Source organism: Theobroma cacao, chromosome 3 (genome assembly GCF_000208745.1).
Source record: "Theobroma cacao cultivar B97-61/B2 chromosome 3, Criollo_cocoa_genome_V2, whole genome shotgun sequence".
Taxonomy (NCBI): domain Eukaryota; kingdom Viridiplantae; phylum Streptophyta; class Magnoliopsida; order Malvales; family Malvaceae; genus Theobroma; species Theobroma cacao.
The window spans coordinates 25341647-25362175 of NC_030852.1; the positions used below are offsets into that span (position 1 = coordinate 25341647).

General features: G+C 36.6%; 4 protein-coding genes across 6 annotated transcripts; 3 read left to right on the forward strand and 1 right to left on the reverse strand.

Annotated features, from left to right (window-relative positions):
• On the forward strand, window positions 88-5435 carry LOC18605023 (probable UDP-N-acetylglucosamine--peptide N-acetylglucosaminyltransferase SEC). The gene is made up of 11 exons (XM_007037785.2): window positions 88-474; window positions 876-1095; window positions 1292-1384; window positions 1476-1577; window positions 1686-1853; window positions 1933-2021; window positions 2805-2926; window positions 3113-3294; window positions 3567-3851; window positions 4483-4630; window positions 4708-5435. The coding sequence occupies exons 1-11, from the start codon at window positions 296-298 to the stop codon at window positions 5079-5081; spliced, it is 1962 nt and encodes a 653-aa protein (XP_007037847.2). The 5' UTR covers window positions 88-295; the 3' UTR covers window positions 5082-5435.
• On the forward strand, window positions 5878-7514 carry LOC18605024. Of its 2 annotated transcripts, none has more exons than XM_007037787.2 (2): window positions 5878-6971; window positions 7171-7514. In XM_007037787.2, exons 1-2 carry the CDS (start codon window positions 6270-6272, stop codon window positions 7198-7200), a joined length of 732 nt encoding a protein of 243 aa, XP_007037849.2. In that variant the 5' UTR covers window positions 5878-6269; the 3' UTR covers window positions 7201-7514. The 2 variants fall into 2 exon arrangements, with proteins under 2 accessions (XP_007037849.2, XP_007037848.2); XM_007037786.2 differs by having other exon boundaries at window positions 5879-7007.
• LOC18605025 (haloacid dehalogenase-like hydrolase domain-containing protein At3g48420) lies at window positions 9711-13369 on the reverse strand. Its single transcript, XM_007037788.2, has 8 exons — window positions 12952-13369; window positions 12754-12824; window positions 12510-12668; window positions 12135-12201; window positions 11655-11750; window positions 11268-11314; window positions 10911-10991; window positions 9711-10033 (listed from the first exon to the last, which is right to left on the reverse strand). The coding sequence occupies exons 1-8, from the start codon at window positions 13279-13281 to the stop codon at window positions 9910-9912; spliced, it is 975 nt and encodes a 324-aa protein (XP_007037850.2). The 5' UTR covers window positions 13282-13369; the 3' UTR covers window positions 9711-9909.
• On the forward strand, window positions 13536-18539 carry LOC18605026 (DNA-(apurinic or apyrimidinic site) lyase). 2 transcript variants are annotated; one of them, XM_018117625.1, is made up of 9 exons: window positions 13542-13952; window positions 14645-14737; window positions 15490-15634; window positions 15882-16083; window positions 16201-16279; window positions 16767-16828; window positions 17021-17107; window positions 17314-17417; window positions 18184-18539. In XM_018117625.1, the coding sequence occupies exons 1-9, from the start codon at window positions 13731-13733 to the stop codon at window positions 18249-18251; spliced, it is 1062 nt and encodes a 353-aa protein (XP_017973114.1). In that variant the 5' UTR covers window positions 13542-13730; the 3' UTR covers window positions 18252-18539. The 2 variants fall into 2 exon arrangements, with proteins under 2 accessions (XP_007037854.1, XP_017973114.1); XM_007037792.2 differs by lacking the exon at window positions 17314-17417 and having other exon boundaries at window positions 13536-13952.

Genomic DNA, 20529 nt, shown 5'->3' on the forward strand with positions numbered 1-20529 from the left:
TCAGAAAAAGCTAAATTAGGCCCATTTGCCTTGTTCTGATCCAAAAAGGGGCGGACCACATTCCTCAAAAAACATAAACCTAAGGTAAGGACGAAGGGGGCAGTGCCAACTGCCAAACCAAAGGCTTCGTTGGCAGCCATCTGCCATCGACTGTCGTTCTTCTCTAGTCGCCGTCTAGACTACTCTTGTTTTTCGTTGTTGTTATTATTTTTTGTAACTATTATTAGCGACGCTTTATCTCTCTCTCTCTCTGTCATACTTCAGTAGTTAAGTGCTGCTTTGCAATTGCAACTAAATGGAACAGAAAACGTTGGAAGCGCCCCAAGTTTCCATAAAACCAGAAGTGGATACCGTAGAGAGCTCCAAGACGCTTCTTCAGCCTCCCAAAGTCGTCGTTTTAGCCGACCTTAACGTCGACCCTCCTGAAACCGACGATCATGATTCTCTCCTCCTCCCTGCCCCCGACCTTACCAGGTTCCACCTCTCTTTCCACCCGTTATATTTTTGCCTTTGCTTCCTCTCAATCTTCATTTTATGCCACTTTTGCCCTTACTTGCCCCAATTCGAAGAAGAAATAAAAGGATGAGTCATGGCAACTTCATAGCTTTCCTCAGTTTCCTGATATTTAATTTTAATTTTAATCTATCCATGTTCCGGAAACAAAATTTCGTTAAAAATTCCTATATAGAAGCGGTTTTAATTTGATTTTTAGTTCTGCCTGATGAAGCCTTGGGGTTTAAACTGCTTCAAAACAAAACCCCCGAAAACCCTTGCTTTAACAGCTCTATAAACTCACTCCATCACATTAAAAAAAAAAACTCTGCATTTTGTCTTTTCTGAGATGAAGTTGTTGATTTGAACATTACATGGTGTAGGTTGACTAATGATGAAAGCAGCCATGAGAAAAGTACCTTCATTTCCAAAGAGAGTGATGCTGTAGAAGGAGAAGCTAAAAAGTTAACCAAGTCGGGGAAATGCCGTTCAAGAATTAGTAAGGCGGACTCTTCTCTGGATTGTGGAGCTGATGCAGATGGGGATCAGCCTAGTCAAGGGACTCCTTCATCTCGCGAGGAAAAAGTCAGCAGCCTCAAGACTGTTAGTCGCATCCCTTCTTTCTTTGAGTTTATGTATTGGGTAGCTTGGTACTATAGTTACTAAGAAAAGCAAATTGAGTGTGCAGCATCATCTATGTGATGTTTATGGCATCTCAAACCCTCAATTCCATGACTTTTAGAGTGAAGGTATACTGTATGCTTTCTTTGTTCTTGACAATCTTTATGTGTTCTTTTAGGGTTTGGTACATGTTGCAAGGAAGATGCCCAAAAATGCTCATGCTCATTTTGTACTTGGTCTAATGTATCAAAGGCTGGGTCAACCTCAAAAGGTTTGGAACTTATCTGTCTCTCTGACTCCACGGTTTGGTGTATGTACAGTATACCTATTACAATCAATTTTGATTTTTCTCTTTTCAAAAGGCAATTTTGGCATATGAGAAGGCGGCAGAGATATTGGTCCGTTGTGAGGTGGAGATTGCACGGCCAGAGTTGCTTTCGTTAGTTCAAATTCACCATGCACAGGTGCAGTTATACATTGATTTTCTTTTCTTTCATCTCATTTTTAGTATGATAGAGTGAATATTAGTATAAAGCTGTATGATTTTTAATCTAGCACGTATCAATATGCAGTGTCTACTCCTAGAGAATTCAGGGGATAATGGTTTGGATAAAGAGCTTGAAAATGATGAGCTCGAGGAGATCCTTTCCAAATTGAAGGAGTCAATGCAATCAGATGTTAGACAAGCAGGTGTATGGAATACCCTGGGATTGATACTTCTCAAAACTGGTCGTCTGCAGGTATCACTATGAAATTTTCATTGTTTGAAATTGTATTTGTCTCATTACTTGATCTGATATAAGTTTAACTATGATGTAGAGTGCTATTGCAGTTTTATCATCTTTATTGGCTCTTGCCCCTGACGACTATGATTGCCTGGGAAACCTTGGGATCGCTTACCTCCAAAGGTAAGGTTGTCTCAGTATGACATATTTGTCTGCTTATGGCTTTTGTTTTTGCATTTCAAAATTATGTTATCATGCCTTGTAGAATTGGTGAGAAAGAACAGTAGTAGCGGAGTGCTGGAGTGAGGGTTGGAAAGGATAACTTTGAGCCATGTTTGCAGTAGGTTTTTTTAAGATTGAAAAAATTAACGTAAGAAAATGAAATATGGACTCTATAAGAATTCATATAAGGTGTATTACTTAAAAATACTAATGATATAACAGATATGATTATGTAACTTTATGATTCAATTGTAAAATGCTTGTGATTCTATCTTCTTTCTTTATTTTTCCTGGTTTTTCCTTTTTGTTTCCTTTCATGAGTTCTGTATTGGCTACAAGTATTTGTCGATTAGTTTCAGATTGCTAGCCCTTTTCAAGTTGTCATTGTTCACTATGGTTATGTCAATGATTTTAGCAACTATTAATTTTTATTGGGGAAAGAAAAGCTTCATGTCTCCAATGCATGCTTCACATGAAGCATGTTTCCACTCACATTTGGTCTTCATTAGCTGTAGGTATTTCTCAGAATGAGTTTGTACTTGATAAGCTCATCAGACTTGTAGCTTGGAAATGTCACATGAAGAAACATGAGTGATATCTATTGACCATCCTTGTGTTAATATTTCTTTCTTTTGATTCGTACTGATATTATGAATCTGCTAATGACTTGTACATGTTTTTATTCTTTGATGCATTGATATGGTTATGTCATCTATGTTCGTACTCTGATCATCTATTTTGCAGTGGAAACTTGGAGCTGTCAGCTAGATATTTTCAGGATTTGATCATTAAAGATCAAAACCATCCAGCTGCTTTAATGAACTATGCTGCAATTCTTCTTTGTAAATATGGTTCAGTTGTTGCAGGTAAGCGTTCGATGAGCTTAAATTCTTGTTTCCCAAGTCTTTTAATTTGTTGCTCACATTGTTGTTTGGAACAATTTTAAATACAGTGACGGTTGTTTTAATTAGTTAGGTATTGTTGTTATTGATTGGATATGAGATGGGCGTGTTAAAAAGAGGTAGTTTGAGCTCATCGTTTTCTCTTTTCAGGTGCTGGGGCAAATGCCAGCGAAGTAGCTTCTGGGGATCAGGTTGCATCTGTCAATGTTGCGAAGGAGTGTTTGTTAGCTGCTCTAAAATCAGATCCGAAAGCAGCACATACATGGGCAAACCTAGCTAATGCATATTATTTGATTGGTGACTACCGAAGTTCCAGCAAGTGTTTGGAGAAGGTGCTCATGGCTCATTGATACAGTCATTTATAGCTTCTTTTTTTGAGGTTGTCTATTGGTGTCCTTTAACGTTGATAGAAAGTCTTTCTTTACCCCTTTTTCATAAAATAAAGGATGCCATCTTTTTAGTGTTCTCATGTGTATAATGGAAAAATCACATACAATTTAGTTACTAACAAGTGCTTTGTACTTAAAACGAATACTGCCACATTGTTTTGTAGTCTCCAACAAGTTTTAGCAGTTTGTTCTTGCTTTTGTTTATTATTAATCAGGCTGCAAAATTGGAACCAAATTGCATGTCTACTCGATATGCTGTTGCAGTCCATCGAATCAAGGATGCCGAAAGGTCTCAAGATCCTAGTGAACAGCTTTCTTGGGCAGGCAATGAAATGGCTTCAGTACTAAGAGAAGGAGATTCTGTACCAATTGATCCTCCCATTGCATGGGCGGGACTTTCCATGGTTCACAAGACCCAACATGAGATTGTGGCAGCCTTTGAGACAGAACAGAATGAGTTAGTGGAGGTTGAAGAGCGTGCTATCTTCAGTTTAAAGCAGGTACCATTCGGTTTTTTCAGTTTAGCTTTTGTACAAATTTAATAGTGAACTTTTTTTTTAAGTGGTTAGGATGGGTTTCTTTATATCTTATGGTTTTAAGCTGTCTTTTATTCGGTTTGTTATCCACAGGACAAATAGTTCAATGACATTTTCATCTTGCCTGAATATTTCTTACATATATACCATTTGAAAAAGATGTAACAGCAGTCTTAATCCAGAGCATTGTGAGAACTGTGTAAATAAAAATTGCAGTAGATATTAAGAGTATTTTTAAGACAGCAGACAGTTGAATCTATTGCCTACATGTTACAAAGCATCATGATCTTTTCCCTGTATAAGAATATGCCTATCCCAAAACAAAAGGTGAAGTTTTTTGTAATAGTGTTAGAGATGTATCTTTTTTATGACTTCACATGCCTTCTGCCTTCATTACCCGTATTCATTCACCTATAATTGTTTATGGAAATGCTTGGTTTGTCTTGCAAGAGAGGAGAGGAGCCTTGTGATGTAATTAATGTGTTTAAAACTTTAAATAGTACATAACTGTTTTGTGCATCTTTGGGCTCCATGTACTATTCAGATATGCTTTCATCTATTGATATTTTCATTTCATCATGCCTGCCTTAACCAGGCAGCAGGTGAAGACCCAGATGATGCTGTGCAGTGGAACCAGCTAGGCCTACATAGTCTCTGTTCCCAAAATTTTAAAACGGCACAGAAGTACCTCAAGGCTGCAGTGGTTCGATTCAAAGAATGCAGCTATGCTTGGTCAAACCTAGGTACATGGTTTTCTTTAATTATTCTTTGAGAAAAATAATTGAAGATTGAATAATCAGTTGTAAGCATATATGGCTAGGTATCTCAATCCAATTATCGGAGGAGGCATCACAAGCTGAATCTGTATACAAGCGGGCCCTTTCGTTGGCAACAGTGGAACAAGCACATGCAATATTTTCCAACCTTGGAAATCTCTATCGACAGCAAAAGCAATATGAACGTGCCAAGGCAATGTTTACAAAGTCACTTGAACTCCAGCCTGGCTATGCTCCTGCATTTAATAATCTTGGTCTTGTATTTGTGGCTGAGGGTCAGTGGGAGGAAGCAAAATTCTGCTTTGATAAAGCTCTTCAATCAGATCCATTGCTTGATGCAGCCAAGTCCAACATGATTAAAACCGTGGCCTTGTCTAGATTGTGTGCAGGCTTGTCCTCATTTTTCATTCAAGATTAACATGCGCTCAAGTGAAGTAGGTAGTTAACTTTTCTTAAATAGGTTCTTAGAGCTGTACATGACGCATTAACATTATCGAGGAAATGCGGAGGTGTCTTTACACGCAATTTCTTTAATTGCCTTACAAAGCAAGAATGCTGTTTTCTTTGATGCAGTATACCATAACTTTGGTTGAGGTACTAGGCTGTTTTAAGATGTATTCTGATTAGAGGGCTGATTTAGTTTAAGTGAATAGATTCTTCCAATATTTGTTACCCTCTTCTAAACCACCCCTTTTGGTAGTCCCAATCAAGGTTGTAGACTTTGATCTTTGAGTTCCGATTAAATGCATCCGTTAATCGAATCAGTTTTGTAGTTTAATTGTCATAGACATGTGATAGCATTGTTTTGCTTCATCTTGAAGATGTTGAAGCACGCCAAAAAGAGAGACATTCCCCTCATTCTGTTATTCTTGTTTGTGAAAGAACGATTCCTACGGGTTTGCTTTGAAAGATTTTATTCTGAGTCAGTTTTCTAAAGATCCATCCGTGGATCTCCGAAGAGCTAGCAAAGAGTAACCTCAATAGGGAATGGCTTTAAAAATCAAAATGTGCGATCCCATTTATTCGAGAAAGTGCTTTGCTTTGTTAGATAAAGTTATTAATAAATTTTGTTTTCATAAATTTATCTATAGAAGATTTTAATGCGTTGAATTTTAGTAACTAATCTGTTCAGTATTTATTATTTCTGTTAATCAATTAAATTATTTACGTTGACCAATTGGAGGAACAAGCCTTTTAATTTTATTTTTTATTTTTGATAGGATGATCAAATAAAGGAATTTTATCCCTCAAAAGTATTTAGTAATTTGAATGTAGTATGATTTCTCTAAGATGGACCTAAGAAAACACAGTCAAAAGCCACACCATAATAAAGCTAGAGTTTTGGTGACTAGTTCAGTAGCCATCCTCGTGACCTGCGAGACGCTGTGACGCCTTCTGGTAAAAATTCCAAAACCCCATCAATGTCTGTTTGTTTTCTTCTTGCCACAGGTTCAATCCAATGACTTTGGTCCTCACTCACATTCCATAACCAAACAAAACAACAGTCTCTTTGCTGCCCTGCCCCTCATACCGACTGGTAACCTAATTACCTCTAGCTGAATAAACCCTCGTCAACCAAAACAAGTCCTTCTTCTCTTATGTAAACATGAATCTCTCCTTTTCAAAGCTCCCTATCCTCCTCAGACCTTTCCTCCTTTCTCTCATTCTCTCCGTATTTTTTCTAGCGTTCTTAGCCACCCAATCCCCTCACCACCGTCTGAAAACTTCCCTCATCAAGAACACTAGAAAACCTCCTTCCAACAACAGTTCCGCCGGTGGCCTCCGTATCCGACCAGGTTACTCTTCCTACAATGCATACATCGAGCGCCAGCTCAACAAAACCTTGAACCCCAAACTCCGAAAGATATGGACGACTCGCGACTGGGACAGGAAAGTCCGCGTCTTCGTCCGTTTCTTCGAAAGCCTAAAGCAAAGAAACCTTCTTTTCAACGATTCAAGGGCATTGTCCATCGGAGCTCGAGTTGGGCAAGAAGTGGCGGCAATGAGGCTGGTGGGCGTGTCTGACTCGGTCGGCATAGATTTGGTGCCCTACCCTCCACTTGTAGTAAAAGGAGATTTCCATGCACAGCCATTTGTGAACCGCACCTTTGACTTTGAGTTCTCTAACGTGTTCGATCACGCGCTGTATCCCTGGAAGTTCGTCGGGGAGATCGAACGGACGTTGAAGCCAGGTGGGGTTTGTGTTCTGCACGTGGCGTTATCCCGACGGGCTGATAAGTACTCGGCCAATGATTTGTATAGCGTGGAGCCATTGGTGGAGCTGTTTAAGGAGTCGGAGCTGGTCGAGGTGAGGAAAGTTGATGGCTTTGGGCTTGACACTGAGGTTGTTTTTAGGAAGAAGAATTATTAGTTGATTTTTTCCCCATTTTTCGATGAGATATATATATATATATATATGTACAATGTTTAACTTCATTGTTTTAATTGATTACATTATTTTTTTAAGGACTTTTTTATTTTAATTAATTTAGGATGATTAAATGCAGAAAACACTAGGCAGCATACGTACGAAGTAAGTATTTCCCTTAAGTATAAATCTGCATTTGGGTGGCCAGAGATGAGCAAAAGCCTGTGATTCATGAGTGAATATGTCCAACTATCAGAAGGAGACAGGGTTTATTCCTAAAGAAAACAACAAACAAGGTTGTTGAATATAAAAATACTACTAGTCGAGCTTTTTTGAAGTCTCTTTCAGCTTAGCAATAGCCGTTGGGGGGCGACTGAGGAAGTCAGCAATATGTTTTATTGAGCATGGTAGATGTAAGTTGATTGGGGTGAAGGACAAGTGTTGGGATAAGAATAAAATATACAGGGTTTAGCTGCGTTTGTACTTGAAATTAATAATTATTATGTTGATTATTGTATTTATTCAAAATGATATGTAGATAGTTTAATGGTTGGGTGGATAATAGATAGCATTAAGAGGGGTGATAGATAAAGGTAGTGTTGATGGGTATTGGCATGATGAGAGTTTGTTGTGGAATTTAATAGGGATAGAGAGTTGGGCATTTGGCATTAAAAGGGTTGGGATTCTCCAACCAAACACCAATAGTGATGCATATAATTTTAATCGTCCTTTCCCATTAAGTCAACCGTATGTATACATTTATATACCAAACCAAATCACCATTATATTAGCCTCCAAGGTAGATTGCTTGTGTAAGCAATTTGATCCACATTTATTACACATGTACAAGTGTGAAGGCTTCACATGGAATTTATAGAACGTAGACTATGACACATCCCGTGAACTTTCTACTTGTCTCATCCATAACCATTCTTTCCTTTGAACAATGGTATTGTAATTAGACAATTTAACTAGCTAAAGTGTCTTGATGAGGTTTAACATTATAAAGACTTCCTCTTGTAAACTAATGTTGAAACTCTTATACCCAAAAAGATTGAATTCTTAATCACAAGACTAATCACCAGGAAGGTGGATTGTTTGGTAAGAAGAAATGATGGGAAGTGAAAGAGGAAATCATGATCAATTGGTTATGCTAGTTGATTCGTTGCTTGTAATCAATTTGAGTGCTCAAAATTCAACACCTCTCATCTTTCCAGACTGGCAATGGCTTCAGCAATTCCATTGTAGCTCGTGATTGCTTTTATTGCATGTCACAGCGTTTTTTCTCGGTTTTAATTATTAGTTTGATCTCTTCTGTTGTTCTCTCCAACTCCCTCCATCAAAATGTGAAGGAACCTCTATCTTTCCCCTTTTCCCTTCTTCAGTTCTTCTTTTTTTAAGGGTTATTAGCCCTTTGTCTTACCTCTCTTGGACCGCTTAATTACATGCAACTTCTCGTAATTAATTATGCAGTTGCATCCTCGAGTTTTAAAACCATGATGTGCACCACATGGGCATATTCTATCATGTTATCTTTTGTCGAGGACCACAAAGATTTTAAATGGCTAATGGCTTATCTCCTCAAACCCAAAGATATCCTTCGTTTGCTGTCAACTGCCCGAATTGTCCTTTTCATTTTATTTTCTTCTTAACGGGTCTTCTCCAATGCCGTGGGAAGTAACACAATGCGAAGACATGTCATGTGAGACGCGAGGCTAATGCTTTAATGGTCAGAGGATGGCTTAGGTAAATGCCCATCTTCAAGTAAAAGAGAACTTTAACTTTCTTTTTCGGTCCTACTGTTGTTTATAGCTAAGCAAACAAAGAGTATTTCGCAGAGATCACCATGTAAACGGTTAGATTGGCACTACATTTTCCTTATATCTCGAAGGAGACATTGGGATTCTGTCTACGAATGAATGTAATTCACACCCAAAAAAAAAAAATCTATGAATAGAATGTACAAGTTTGAGCATATTTAGCGGCAGCACGTATCCATGGCAGTGTGCTACCACATGGACCTAACAATTTCTGGTTCTCACTTGGTCCCCCAAATAGTTTCTCTCCACCTGAATACAGCCTAGTTGATAAACATTTGTCACTGCTTGGCATTGAGGTGAGATTGAAGGGCAGCTTTTAGCCCAAAAGCCCTTTCCCACCGCCCACCTCGATGCCAATCGGGGTGTAAGAAGCCCAACTTGAAGCTTCAAACGGAATGGATGAGGTGAGTTCTGAACTGGGTACTCACTAGTTTTTCTGTTTTTCATGGCTAAAACAATCACACAATGAAAGGATTTGGTAGGAGCAGAAAATAGAAATGGCTTATACAGTTATACCTACGTTTTTTGTCTCCTCCCTCTGTACCAAATTAAACACCCGCCAAGTAAAAGACTCTGATCGGGGTGAGTGACCCCTCACCAGTTTTGCATTACGTTATGCAACTTTCATTAATTAATGTATTAAAGATTCTGTAAAAAAAAGTAAAAAGAGAGATTAAAGTACTAATGATATTCATTTTCCCCCTGGAGTAGTATCGTGGGCTGTTGTCATCTATCATTGAGAGAGGTGATAGATAAGGCCTCGTCATAACATCAACTAAGCTTGAAGGATCTCGTGTTAAACTGTTACATCAGCTAGCTTTTCACAAGGAGAACTAATAAGAGTAGGGCATCCAAGGAGTCAGTCAACATGTATACTATCACGAAAGACATATTTCAGAAATGCAGTCCCTTGTAAGGTAAAGTCGGTACATGCCATTACAGGCTGTAACAGCAGCCGATACAGAAATTATTCATAAATCATCATTGAAAATAATTGGCCTTAAAAGTGTAGGCATCTAAGTCTGGATCTCAACAATCAATTAAGAAACAAAATGACTTTAACCAACATACTGCTTCTCAAGAAGGCTTCCACAGAACGCCAAGTCGAACCGCTCTTCTGGTGGATCTCCAATGCAGTCAAAGACTGCATCAGCATTTAAGAAGTCTTCATCGGCTGTGTAACTGCAGCCATAGGTAAGTCAATGTCAACATGAATTGCTAATGGATGGTATGAAAGGAAACTTTCAAAGTAGCCAGATTGGCATAAAGATCCAGGACATTTTTCATAGTCTTGCTCTCTTACAGGACGATGAAGACCTAGAAATTGCTTTCATGCAAAGGAAAAGGAAGAGAGGGGGGAGGGGTAGGGAATGGGAAGAGAACTTTTCATGTTTGGGCAACAAGCACAGTACTTAAGAAGCTAGAGAGAAGCCTATGCAAATTCCAGAGAATGAGAAAACTTAGAATTGTCTGTAAAAAACAGAAATGTTTCAATGGATCTTCTTCAGTTTCAAGTACCAAATCCACAATTTAAGATTTGCTTCTAGTTTGTCCCATCTGAAAGCATCATAAAGTTGGGACACTCCTTAAGCTAGTTGCTTGACAAATCCCCGTATCAGCAAGTCTAACCGGTAAATTTCACACCCAGCTGACCTCTAAGTGAGAGAACGTAGCAGTGCCAGAGATTGCAGAGGTCAGCCACGATTCGTTTAATGCAAGTTAATCATTTATCAGAGGCTTTCCCACCCATATTAATCAACTAATCCAACGTACAGGTTTTATCTTTTGTGAGAAACATACAATTAATCTGATTGAGCAAATGAGCGTTACAATCATCGGCAATCAAAAGTTTTTAGCATCCTCCAGTCTGGAAAAGTACTGTTCAAAGCACCTGCCCAACTAATTAACATCCTCACAATTGTTCACTTCCACAAACTGGAATATGATAACTAAAAGTTCCCACAAAGATACAAAAACAGAATAAAGTAGTCAGGAAAGAATTTTCACTTAAATGGACTAGTTAGTAAAGAATTTTCATTTATACGGTAAAAATAGTTACCTGCTCTTTGTGACTATGCATGTCATTCCTGCAGCTTTGGCAGCTGCTAGTCCTATGGCACTGTCTTCTACCACAACACAACTGAGGAACAAATTGGAAAAAACCAGATCCAAATCTTAAACAAATATTAACTTTTTTATAAAACAAATGGAAGTTAATAATAGAAAATATAAGCATTCCAATAGGAATTTGCATGGAACCAACTGCCAGCAGGTCGAGGAGTCAGTAAGTTGAAAACAGTTGGAATATTCTAGGATATTTAACTGATTTTGCACTATTGACCAAGCACATTGTACATGTGATTAATTTGTTAATGATTACATCAAACATCAGTAAGGGTCTATTATGATGCCATACCTTGAAGGATCAACACCTAGAGTGTTTGCTGCTAATGTGTAGATGGCCTGCCAGATAGAATATTCACATTTTAGTAGTAGATAATACATCTTCCATCTGTACAAGGATATGAATGAACTTTAACTAAGAACTATAAGGGGCCACTTGCGAACCACATAAAATAAAGCATGCGTAGTTTAAGCATGGGATTTAGAGGGAGCCTCTTCTGTTCCTAACAGTCAAAGTAGTTCATTTTCTTACTTTACATACATAAGGACAGAAGGCCCTGGCAATCAGTGAAGTTAGATTTCCATTTTTGAAGGTTCTGAGAGAAAAAATAAATGATATTATATCCATGTGGTTTCATTTCCATTCTATAATTAACTTTAAGATGGATGCAATACTTACTGGATCAGGTTTTTTACGAGGAACCACATCTCCAGCAAATATCTTGATCTTTTCTGCTCGCTCTGGTCCCAGCAAACATGAAACTACTGCAGAGACCTGAAAGTAGCATTCCTATTTCAGCTATCAAATTCGAAAAAAGGATTCAACGCTTGCTATCATATAATTCAATAGTGACTAAGATGATTACAAACTCTTTATCCCAATCCTAAGGTACAATATTTACAAACTTCAATCTGTGGAGGATTTGACTAAAGAAGAATAGATCACATGAGAATTCAATATGAACCCTCCGTTTAAAACGTCAGGTTTATTAGAGATCTTAAAAAATGTGACATACTGGAACTTGGTCTATTATTCTGTCTTGCTTAACTTTTTGAATAGCATAAATGCAATTTTAGATTTGCTGCAAATCATCATTAGCAAATTAAGTCACTACCCAATCATACAGTCAATCACAGTTGTAGAACCTGATTAGCATACCGCCTTCTCATTGGATGTGCTGCAGACAGCAACTTTCACTCCTTTCTCCAAGGCTTGATCAACCAACCTGTTTAACATGATATGATAACTTAGCAGACCAGAATCTGGAAATGTAATATCTGAAAACAAAACTAGTATTAAAGTACAATCATAGGTAAAGGAATTCCAGTGCAGAAGTATCTCATAGCCAACTCTGGAAACACGTTTTAGTCACATATGTGATTGAATTCTTCATTTTTCTTGCTATTCTTTAGAAACATACAAAGAATCCCATTTATGATTAACTTTGAACCCTCCGGAAAAAAGTGATGCTAAACACAAAAATAGAGTAATAAGGACTGCATAGATTAGAAGAAGTAAGAGAAAGTGACTAACTTTGCAACACCGGGACGAAGAGGTAGCAATCTATTTTCAATGAGGGCCATGAACAACTCAGTCTTTCGCTTGTGAAGTGAAGCAATGAATTCCTTTCTTGCTTCTTCACTCTTTGGAGCTTTATCTGGCCAGCCTGTCTTGTTAAAGTAAGCTGTCATCCTACAAACACAGAATTAACTGAAAACTACTTCAATTTATTAGTAATTTGAAAAAAGCAAAAAGAAAAGGTATGAAAAGAGATTACCTTTCTTTTCCACCTCCAATTTTGAGCAATTCCCCATATAAATCCACATCCCATGTAACACCCAATTCTTTCTGTTCCATCAATTCAAGTTGATTATCTTTAATCCAACCATTCATCAAAATATCTAATATTCCAATAATTTACAGGAGAGGGAAAAGAAGAAGAAGAAGAAGAAGAAGGTAGAAAGTTTTGAGTTACTTCTTTGAAAGTGTCATTGAAGGAAATCCTGTGGCCATCCTTCTCAGTATCGACAAGGACACCATCACAGTCAAAAAGAAGAGCTGCTGGAAGAGTAGAAGAGGAAGAAGAGGAAGCAGCCGAGCATTTGATTTTGAAGGAGGTGCAGACTTGTTTCGTTCTTGCCGACGTTTTGTTGTAAAGGAATGTTGTTGAAGTAAAGAATGAAGACGGTAAGCTCTTTCTAGTAAGTTGATGATGGCTGCAAATAGAAGGCTTGGTTTGAGTGAAGGAATTAGTTGAAGAAGAAGAAAATGTTGGTAAGGAAAGGGAGATGGTGCTTGAACCCATTTTTCGTTCGGCTAGCTTCTTAGGCTGTCCTTTTCTCCTTCTCTCAACACGAGAAGATTGATTCCGTTGGTTGTGATTGGTGCCCTTTTAACGGTCGCCTGTTCCCACTTATCCGCCACAAATACCGATTGGTCACCACGGAACCGGGTTGGATCCTATTTAGAATCTGGACCGTACCGATAAAATATGGACACCATTAAAAAAGAATTGCTTATATTCTTCTCCTAATTAGAAATAGGCCCAGTCACGAGCTAATCCCACAGAATTTAAGCTCAAATGTTTTTGGGCCGAAGCGCCCAAATTTTTAAATGTTCCTTTTTTTTTTATTTTAATTCCTAGATTTTTAGCGGAAGCAGCTCCGCCGGACAATTGGCCCTTCCTTGGAAAACAACATCAAAAGAAACTTTGGACTCCTCAGAATGTACGAACTCTGAACTGTGAGCAAGACAATGAAGCGATTCTTCAAGCCAATAGAGAAGGAAGGCTCGGCCAAGAAGCCCTCACTTTCTCCTTCGAAGCAAGGTGGTGAGAAAGGCGAGGAGGACATCAAGAAAGAGCCATTGAAGTTCGTGACATGGAACGCTAACAGTTTGCTTCTTCGAGTCAAGAACAATTGGCCCCAGTTCTCCGATTTCATTTCCAATCTTGACCCTGATATCATTGCTATACAGGTGAATTTTCTTTCACTTCTTCCCTCTCTCATAAAATTTCTTTTTATTTTAAATGTGGGAATTTGATGATTCTTTTCTTTTATCAATGAGTGTGACAAGAGCTGGGTATTTTTTATTTTTCGGTTTGGGTCTTTAATTCTTTGATTGAAGCAGATGTTGTTGCTGTATTTGAAGCTATTAAGAGGGTTATTTTTACTTCTGATCACTCTTTCCTTCTTATCGTTTATTGTAGCTGTCTCCATTTTCTGTAATTTAAAATGTTTGTGAGATGGCGAAGCGGTTGTTTTGCAAGTGGATGGATCCACTATGAATATTTGACAATGGAGTTAAATGCAGTTTAATGGTAATGCGATTACTGATTATGAACTGCCTATTGGCTGAAAATGAGCTTATACTTCTGGCCCAGCAGCACGTTTGTCTTGTTGCAAAATTTGAACAAAATCTTTTGTCCGGTTAAATTCTTTGGTGGAAGGCATTTTCCTGTTTAGTTTTATTTGAAGATGTTAATAATAATGCAGTTTTCTCAAGGGTTCATTTATTTGTGCAAGATAATTTACCCGATTATCTTGAAGTTCTTTAATATGCTCCCTTTATTTGGTTAATTCCTTGGATTTTTCTTTTAATCGCATTGCGTCGAATTGATTATATATTGGTGCATGTCAAGAAACTATCTAATAGTATGTTAATGGTAGGAAGTAAGGATGCCAGCTGCTGGTCCAAAGGGTGCACCTAAAAACCCAAGAGAGTTAAAAGATGATACAAGCTCTTCCAGAGAAGAAAAGCAGGTAACTATTTCTCTTGCTACCATCCAACACCCATATATATTTTTGCATAAACCTGAGTTTCCTAAAATCATGGGCACTGTTATTGTTTGTTGTAGTTTGCAGTAGAGTTCACCTTGGGCATTGTAGTAAAAATGAGTTTACTCTTTTGTTCTGTTCAGTCTCATCACTTATCTTTGTTTATTACCTTAGCACATTTTTATCTCCTCCATGACAATCTTATGCAAAGACATTTGGATATTTCGCACTAAATTGACTGGATTAAAATCTCTGGTTGTACTTTGATGGGCAGAATTACATTTTTCTCCGCAAGAGAGTTTGGAAATTCTTTATCATCATTTTCATTGTAGCATAGGTCTATTATTTTTATACATGCAATTTAGACTTTGTTTTAAACATGCAACAGTGTCTGTTTTTAATTGCAAAAGTTACAAATTACAGTCTGTTAAAAATCCTGTACAATCTGTAAGGATTCTTTGCGGTTGCATGGGTATTGTAAAATATATGGTCTTAGTGTTTTACGTACATGTGTGCATGAATGAAGAGTGTATCACATAATGGTATGTTACCATCACTTTTTCCCAACTAAACTATTCTATCAATTTTTTATACGCTACATTGAAGAACGGTTTTTTTCAAAAGAGAAAAAAGACAAAGGGCCTAAACAGCCCATTAGAAGAATAGTTTTATATCAGTGTAATGCATGTGGTTTGTTGAATTTCTACTATCTACTCATAATTGTTCAAACCCTGCAGATATTGTTGCGTGCTCTTTCCAGTCCACCATTTGAAAATTATCATGTATGGTGGTCTCTGGCAGATTCGAAATATGCAGGCACTGCATTGTTAGTAAAGAAGTGTCTTCAACCAGTGAAGGTTTCTTTTTCTCTTGATAAAACAGGTATTTTTGTTCACAAACATTCATTCTTCAATGCAATTTGAAACAATGCACCTTTCATATTGGGATGGGGCCTAAATGGAAAACAGCCTGCACTTCTATGCTTTTCTGAACTTCATAAAACATATTTCAATGTACATTGGAACAATCTCATTTCCAACGAGAGACATTTATTGTGTTATGATCTTCAGTGTTTCTTTGAATGCCAATGCAAAGCTAGTTAATTTATATGCCTACTCTTTTTTGTTAGTTTCAAAGCATGAACCAGATGGCCGGGTTATTTTAGCTGAATTTGAGACAGTTCGTATACTGAATACATATGCACCAAACAATGGTTGGAAAGAGGAGGAAAATTCGTTTCAACGGAGAAGAAAATGGGATAAAAGGCTTCTAGATTTTGTTGTGCAATCATCAGATAAACCTCTTATTTGGTGTGGAGATCTGAATGTTAGGTGAGTTCTTGGGGTGTTGAAAGGGTGGATGGACTTACAAATCTTGTTCAGTTTATACAATACACTATCCCTTTCTGGAATGAGCAGTGTTCTTATGAATATCCTTTGCTTATACAGCCATGAGGATATTGATGTGACTCATCCAGAATTCTTCAGTGCAGCAAAGATGAATGGTTATGTTCCACCAAATAAAGAGGTTATCATGCCTTCTGCCTTTTCCATTTAACTGAGGGTTAACTTTGATTTGAACCCTTTCTTGATGTAAGTATGATGTGTTTAAGTTTCACATCAATTTTGTTGCTTATATATTCATTATAAACTTCACCTCCAACACCAAAATTGTGATGGATATCAAAACCAGAAGACAAATTGCAAAAAAATCAGTGGAGTTAGTTGGATCACATTGGAAGGTGCAAATTGATCATCTTAGGTGGTCCACTAGCGATATTTGATCTAGCTCAAGATTTGATGGCTTGGGATAATTTTAGAAGTGAAAACTGCTGGTAGAAATATCACTTCAATTTATCGATGGAGACCTTACTCATGATAATGAATGTATGTGTTGAACTTTAAATCCACTAAACTGTTATAGTTCCCTTAACATCCAGAGATGGACTAATTCCTGTAGTGTAGTTCTGCATATTTAGAGAATAACTGACAAGATAGCTCACAATGATGTGCAGGACTGGGGGCAGCCTGGATTTACCTTAGCTGAGAGGAAGCGCTTTGGGGCGATTTTAAAAGAGTGTGTCATTTCTTCAGACACTCCTTACTTCTTTGGTTTTAATCAGCCGTTCATATGTGTTGAACATAAGTTGAAACTTATGATTATGGAAAGCTTGAGCTAACATCTTTCACTTATCTGCATATAATAAGATTTAGTCTTTTCTTATTTTCATTTCCATAAACATCAAAGAATCTTGTGGATTATGCTTAGGGGAAGGCTAGTAGATGCATATAGATACCTGCACAAGGAGAAGGACATGGAGCGTGGGTTTTCATGGTCTGGACATCCTATTGGGAAGTAAGTAGTTATTGTGCCTACATAATTGTCGTGGATTATATTATTTTTCTTCTTGTTATTGACATTATTCAAAGGCAGAGTGACCGTTAAGTTTTTTTGTGACAAAGATTATGAACTTGATTTAATTTGTTTCCCTATCAAACTTTACAAAAGAAATAGTTGACTAAATTTAGGTTGGGATGTACTGCTGGGTGATTTTATTGCAGGTATCGAGGAAAAAGAATGAGAATAGACTATTTCATAGTTTCAGATAAGCTCAAGGATCGGATTGCTGCATGTGAAATGCATGGGCAAGGAATTGAATTAGAAGGTGCAATTTTTTGGGATTTTTTATAGTACTTACCTTTTTTTCCATGATAAAACTTGAAGGCTGAAGCTAGTTGTAGTCGTTTCTCTATTTAGTCATCTTATAGATAAACCATGAGAGAAGAGCAAACCAATTTGATTATTATAACCATTTATACGACTTTACTCCTTCTTCTTCTTGGGGGAGGGGTGCTTGACTGCTCGTGTGGGGAATGAGCAGGGCTCTGCTGCTCAAAGTTTGTGCTATTTCATATCTTTTTTAAGGATAACTCCATGAGTTCAGATTTAGATGTGAACCACAGACAAAATACCAACCTAGGGAATGCAATATAGGATTGTCAACTTAAAATGTGGAACGTTGTTAGTTGCTATACTCAGTGATCCTGTTGGTTTCTTCCCTGAGTTTTCTTCTTGCTGTCTTTGAAAGGCAATACAAAAGGTGCTGTTGAAATCTTTTATAATTGATGATGGTGCTAGAATCCTCAAAGCAATCTTTAAAATTTACACTGTAAGTGAGTCCACATGCCCGCATTTGCTCAGTATGTTTTGCTAGGTTACTGTGAACTATCAATCCCGCAGCACCATCATCATGCATTCATACTTAGATCCATTGGTCTTGTTTATCAAACCCACTAGTATGCAATATGTAAGTAAGATAAAGACAAATGGACGCATTTAAATTTTGGAGGCACTAATAGAAAAAAGAATTCTTGTAACTTTGTGAAACATTAAATATCATATTTTAATGCATGGATCATGAAATTTTGCAGGTTTTTATGGAAGTGACCATTGCCCGGTTTCCCTGCACCTTTCAGAGGAGTGCAAAGCAACCAATTGACATGGTGATGATGTAGTGGTATTAATTGTCATATTTAACAATACCTGTTTTCAATTTGAATCCCTTTTTAAGTAGTTTCTGGTCATTTAAAGATTCATTTTTACCACCGCCTAGCTCCTTGTTTCTCCTCTGCTGCTCCATCAGTTGAAGCATTACCAACTCAACTTTACTTTGACTGGATTGATGGAGTTGCAGCTAACCAGTTCCCTCTTTTTTTTTTTCTTTTAAATGTCAAATTATAACAATTTTGGACCATTAATTACTATTTAGTAGGACTATATTATTATATACTGAATCCCTCCTCAATTTTGAGAACAATGCACTAGATAAATATATATATATATATATATATATATATATTAATTAAAATACTCTAGGGTAGCAAATAGCCCTATACCCACCAAAAAAATAAAGAAAAAAACAGAAGAAAATTTTGTTAGCAAAATGTTCATATGAGCAATGATCCTACTACTACGATCGCAGGCACATTAATTATAGCTCTGCCAAACAGAACAAACGAAGGTGGTGGTCCGCACATAACCCTTTTGACACGAAGTTTGACACATGCTCCTCCATTTCATAATCAGCATGCATTTACAAAACTCCCCAAGGTAATACCCAAAATACAAGATACGTTCAAAATCAAAGTCCTTTTGCTATTGGAAAATTGTCTTCCGTAAAAGGATTCCGATGCTCTCTTTTTACACTCTCTAGGAATACAGCAGTTGTTTCTTTCGTAACCCTCTTGCTCCATGCTGACCATCCAGAAAGTCAAACCCGAGCTCTCACTGTCAAATTGATCCATCTTGATGCTTATTAGGGTAAACCTTGTTGTTTCTTACTTTTGTTGACTGCCTCACCTGGAGCATGTGGGTTGAATGATAAGTTAACTAATACGCTCATGGTGTTTTCAAGCCTTTTTTGGTGACGAATATCTTTTCTTCTTTTGGCTACTTACTACTACTTAACATGTGTTCGTGTTAGCTACGATTTCTCATCTTTGGAGTTTTCCCAGTACAAGGTATGGCTCAAGCCAAATGCTTCCTTAGTTTGTAAATCTTATACGCTAGCACTAAATCATATATTATCTCCAATTTAATTTGTTACTCAAGCAAACCAAAAATATCTTACTTTTACATCAATTAATAACTAAGATAAAATAAAAGAAAGGATAGAATGATGATATTATTAATTCGATCTATCTTTTTATTTACAATTTAGAATTTCGATAGTGACAAATATCTTTCTAAATTAATCGTTTTCACTTAAATTAACAACTTTTGACTTGTAATTGTTACTGATATTTTGAATATATAAATTATTATTTTTTTATTAAATATGAAGGTGTAAATTATATAAATAAATAAATACCCAGCTTATTGTATTTGTTTCGGCACATTGCAAATCAAAGCAAAAACGAAAAAGCATACGGATTTGAGATCATGCACAATGATATTGATAGGAAAATGTCATGGTTTTCAGCAGTTTCAACCACACACTGACCTGTTTAATGCTTAGCCAACTGTCAATCAATCAAAATTTTTCATTTGCTAACACACTAAAAAGGACCGCTACTACTTCTTTTTCCTCTCAATCATTTTCTGATTGCCCTCCCCCCACAATAAGTACGCCGAGGACCATTAAAGGGAATCCACCGTATATAGCCTAAACTCCTGTTATATAATAATCTTATTTTTTAAACCAGTAAAACCATCTCCGTGTGTGTATTATCCATTGATTCTAAGTTGATTTTGATGATATTCAATATCACCCCTCGAATTTAAGATTTCTGTTCAAATATCATCTCGTTTTTATTTTTTAGATTAACTTTAAACAGTTTGTATGAACGATAATGCTTGAAAAAATTGTTGAATTATTTAAAAAGAATGTAAATAAATTTTTATTCTATTTAATCAAGTCTTTGCATTTTATTTTGGATCAAATAAGATGATTAATTACTTACCATTAATCAAAATGCTATATGTCTTTTTATACTCACATAATGCTTATTACAAGATTATTATTACATCACATTATCATCAAATATGACATGTTAATGTTATGTGGTATAAAATAATATAGTGATATTTAAATTAATAATAGTTAATCAATCATTAAGAATAAAAGTTTATTTAATTCAAAATAAAAATTTAAAGACTTAATTAAAGAATAAAAGTTTATTTTATTTTTTTAAAAAAATTTTAAATATTATGTTTTTATTATTTTGTGGACAAAAAGTTAATTATAAAATGAAGAAAGTGCTACTTATTTTTTTTAA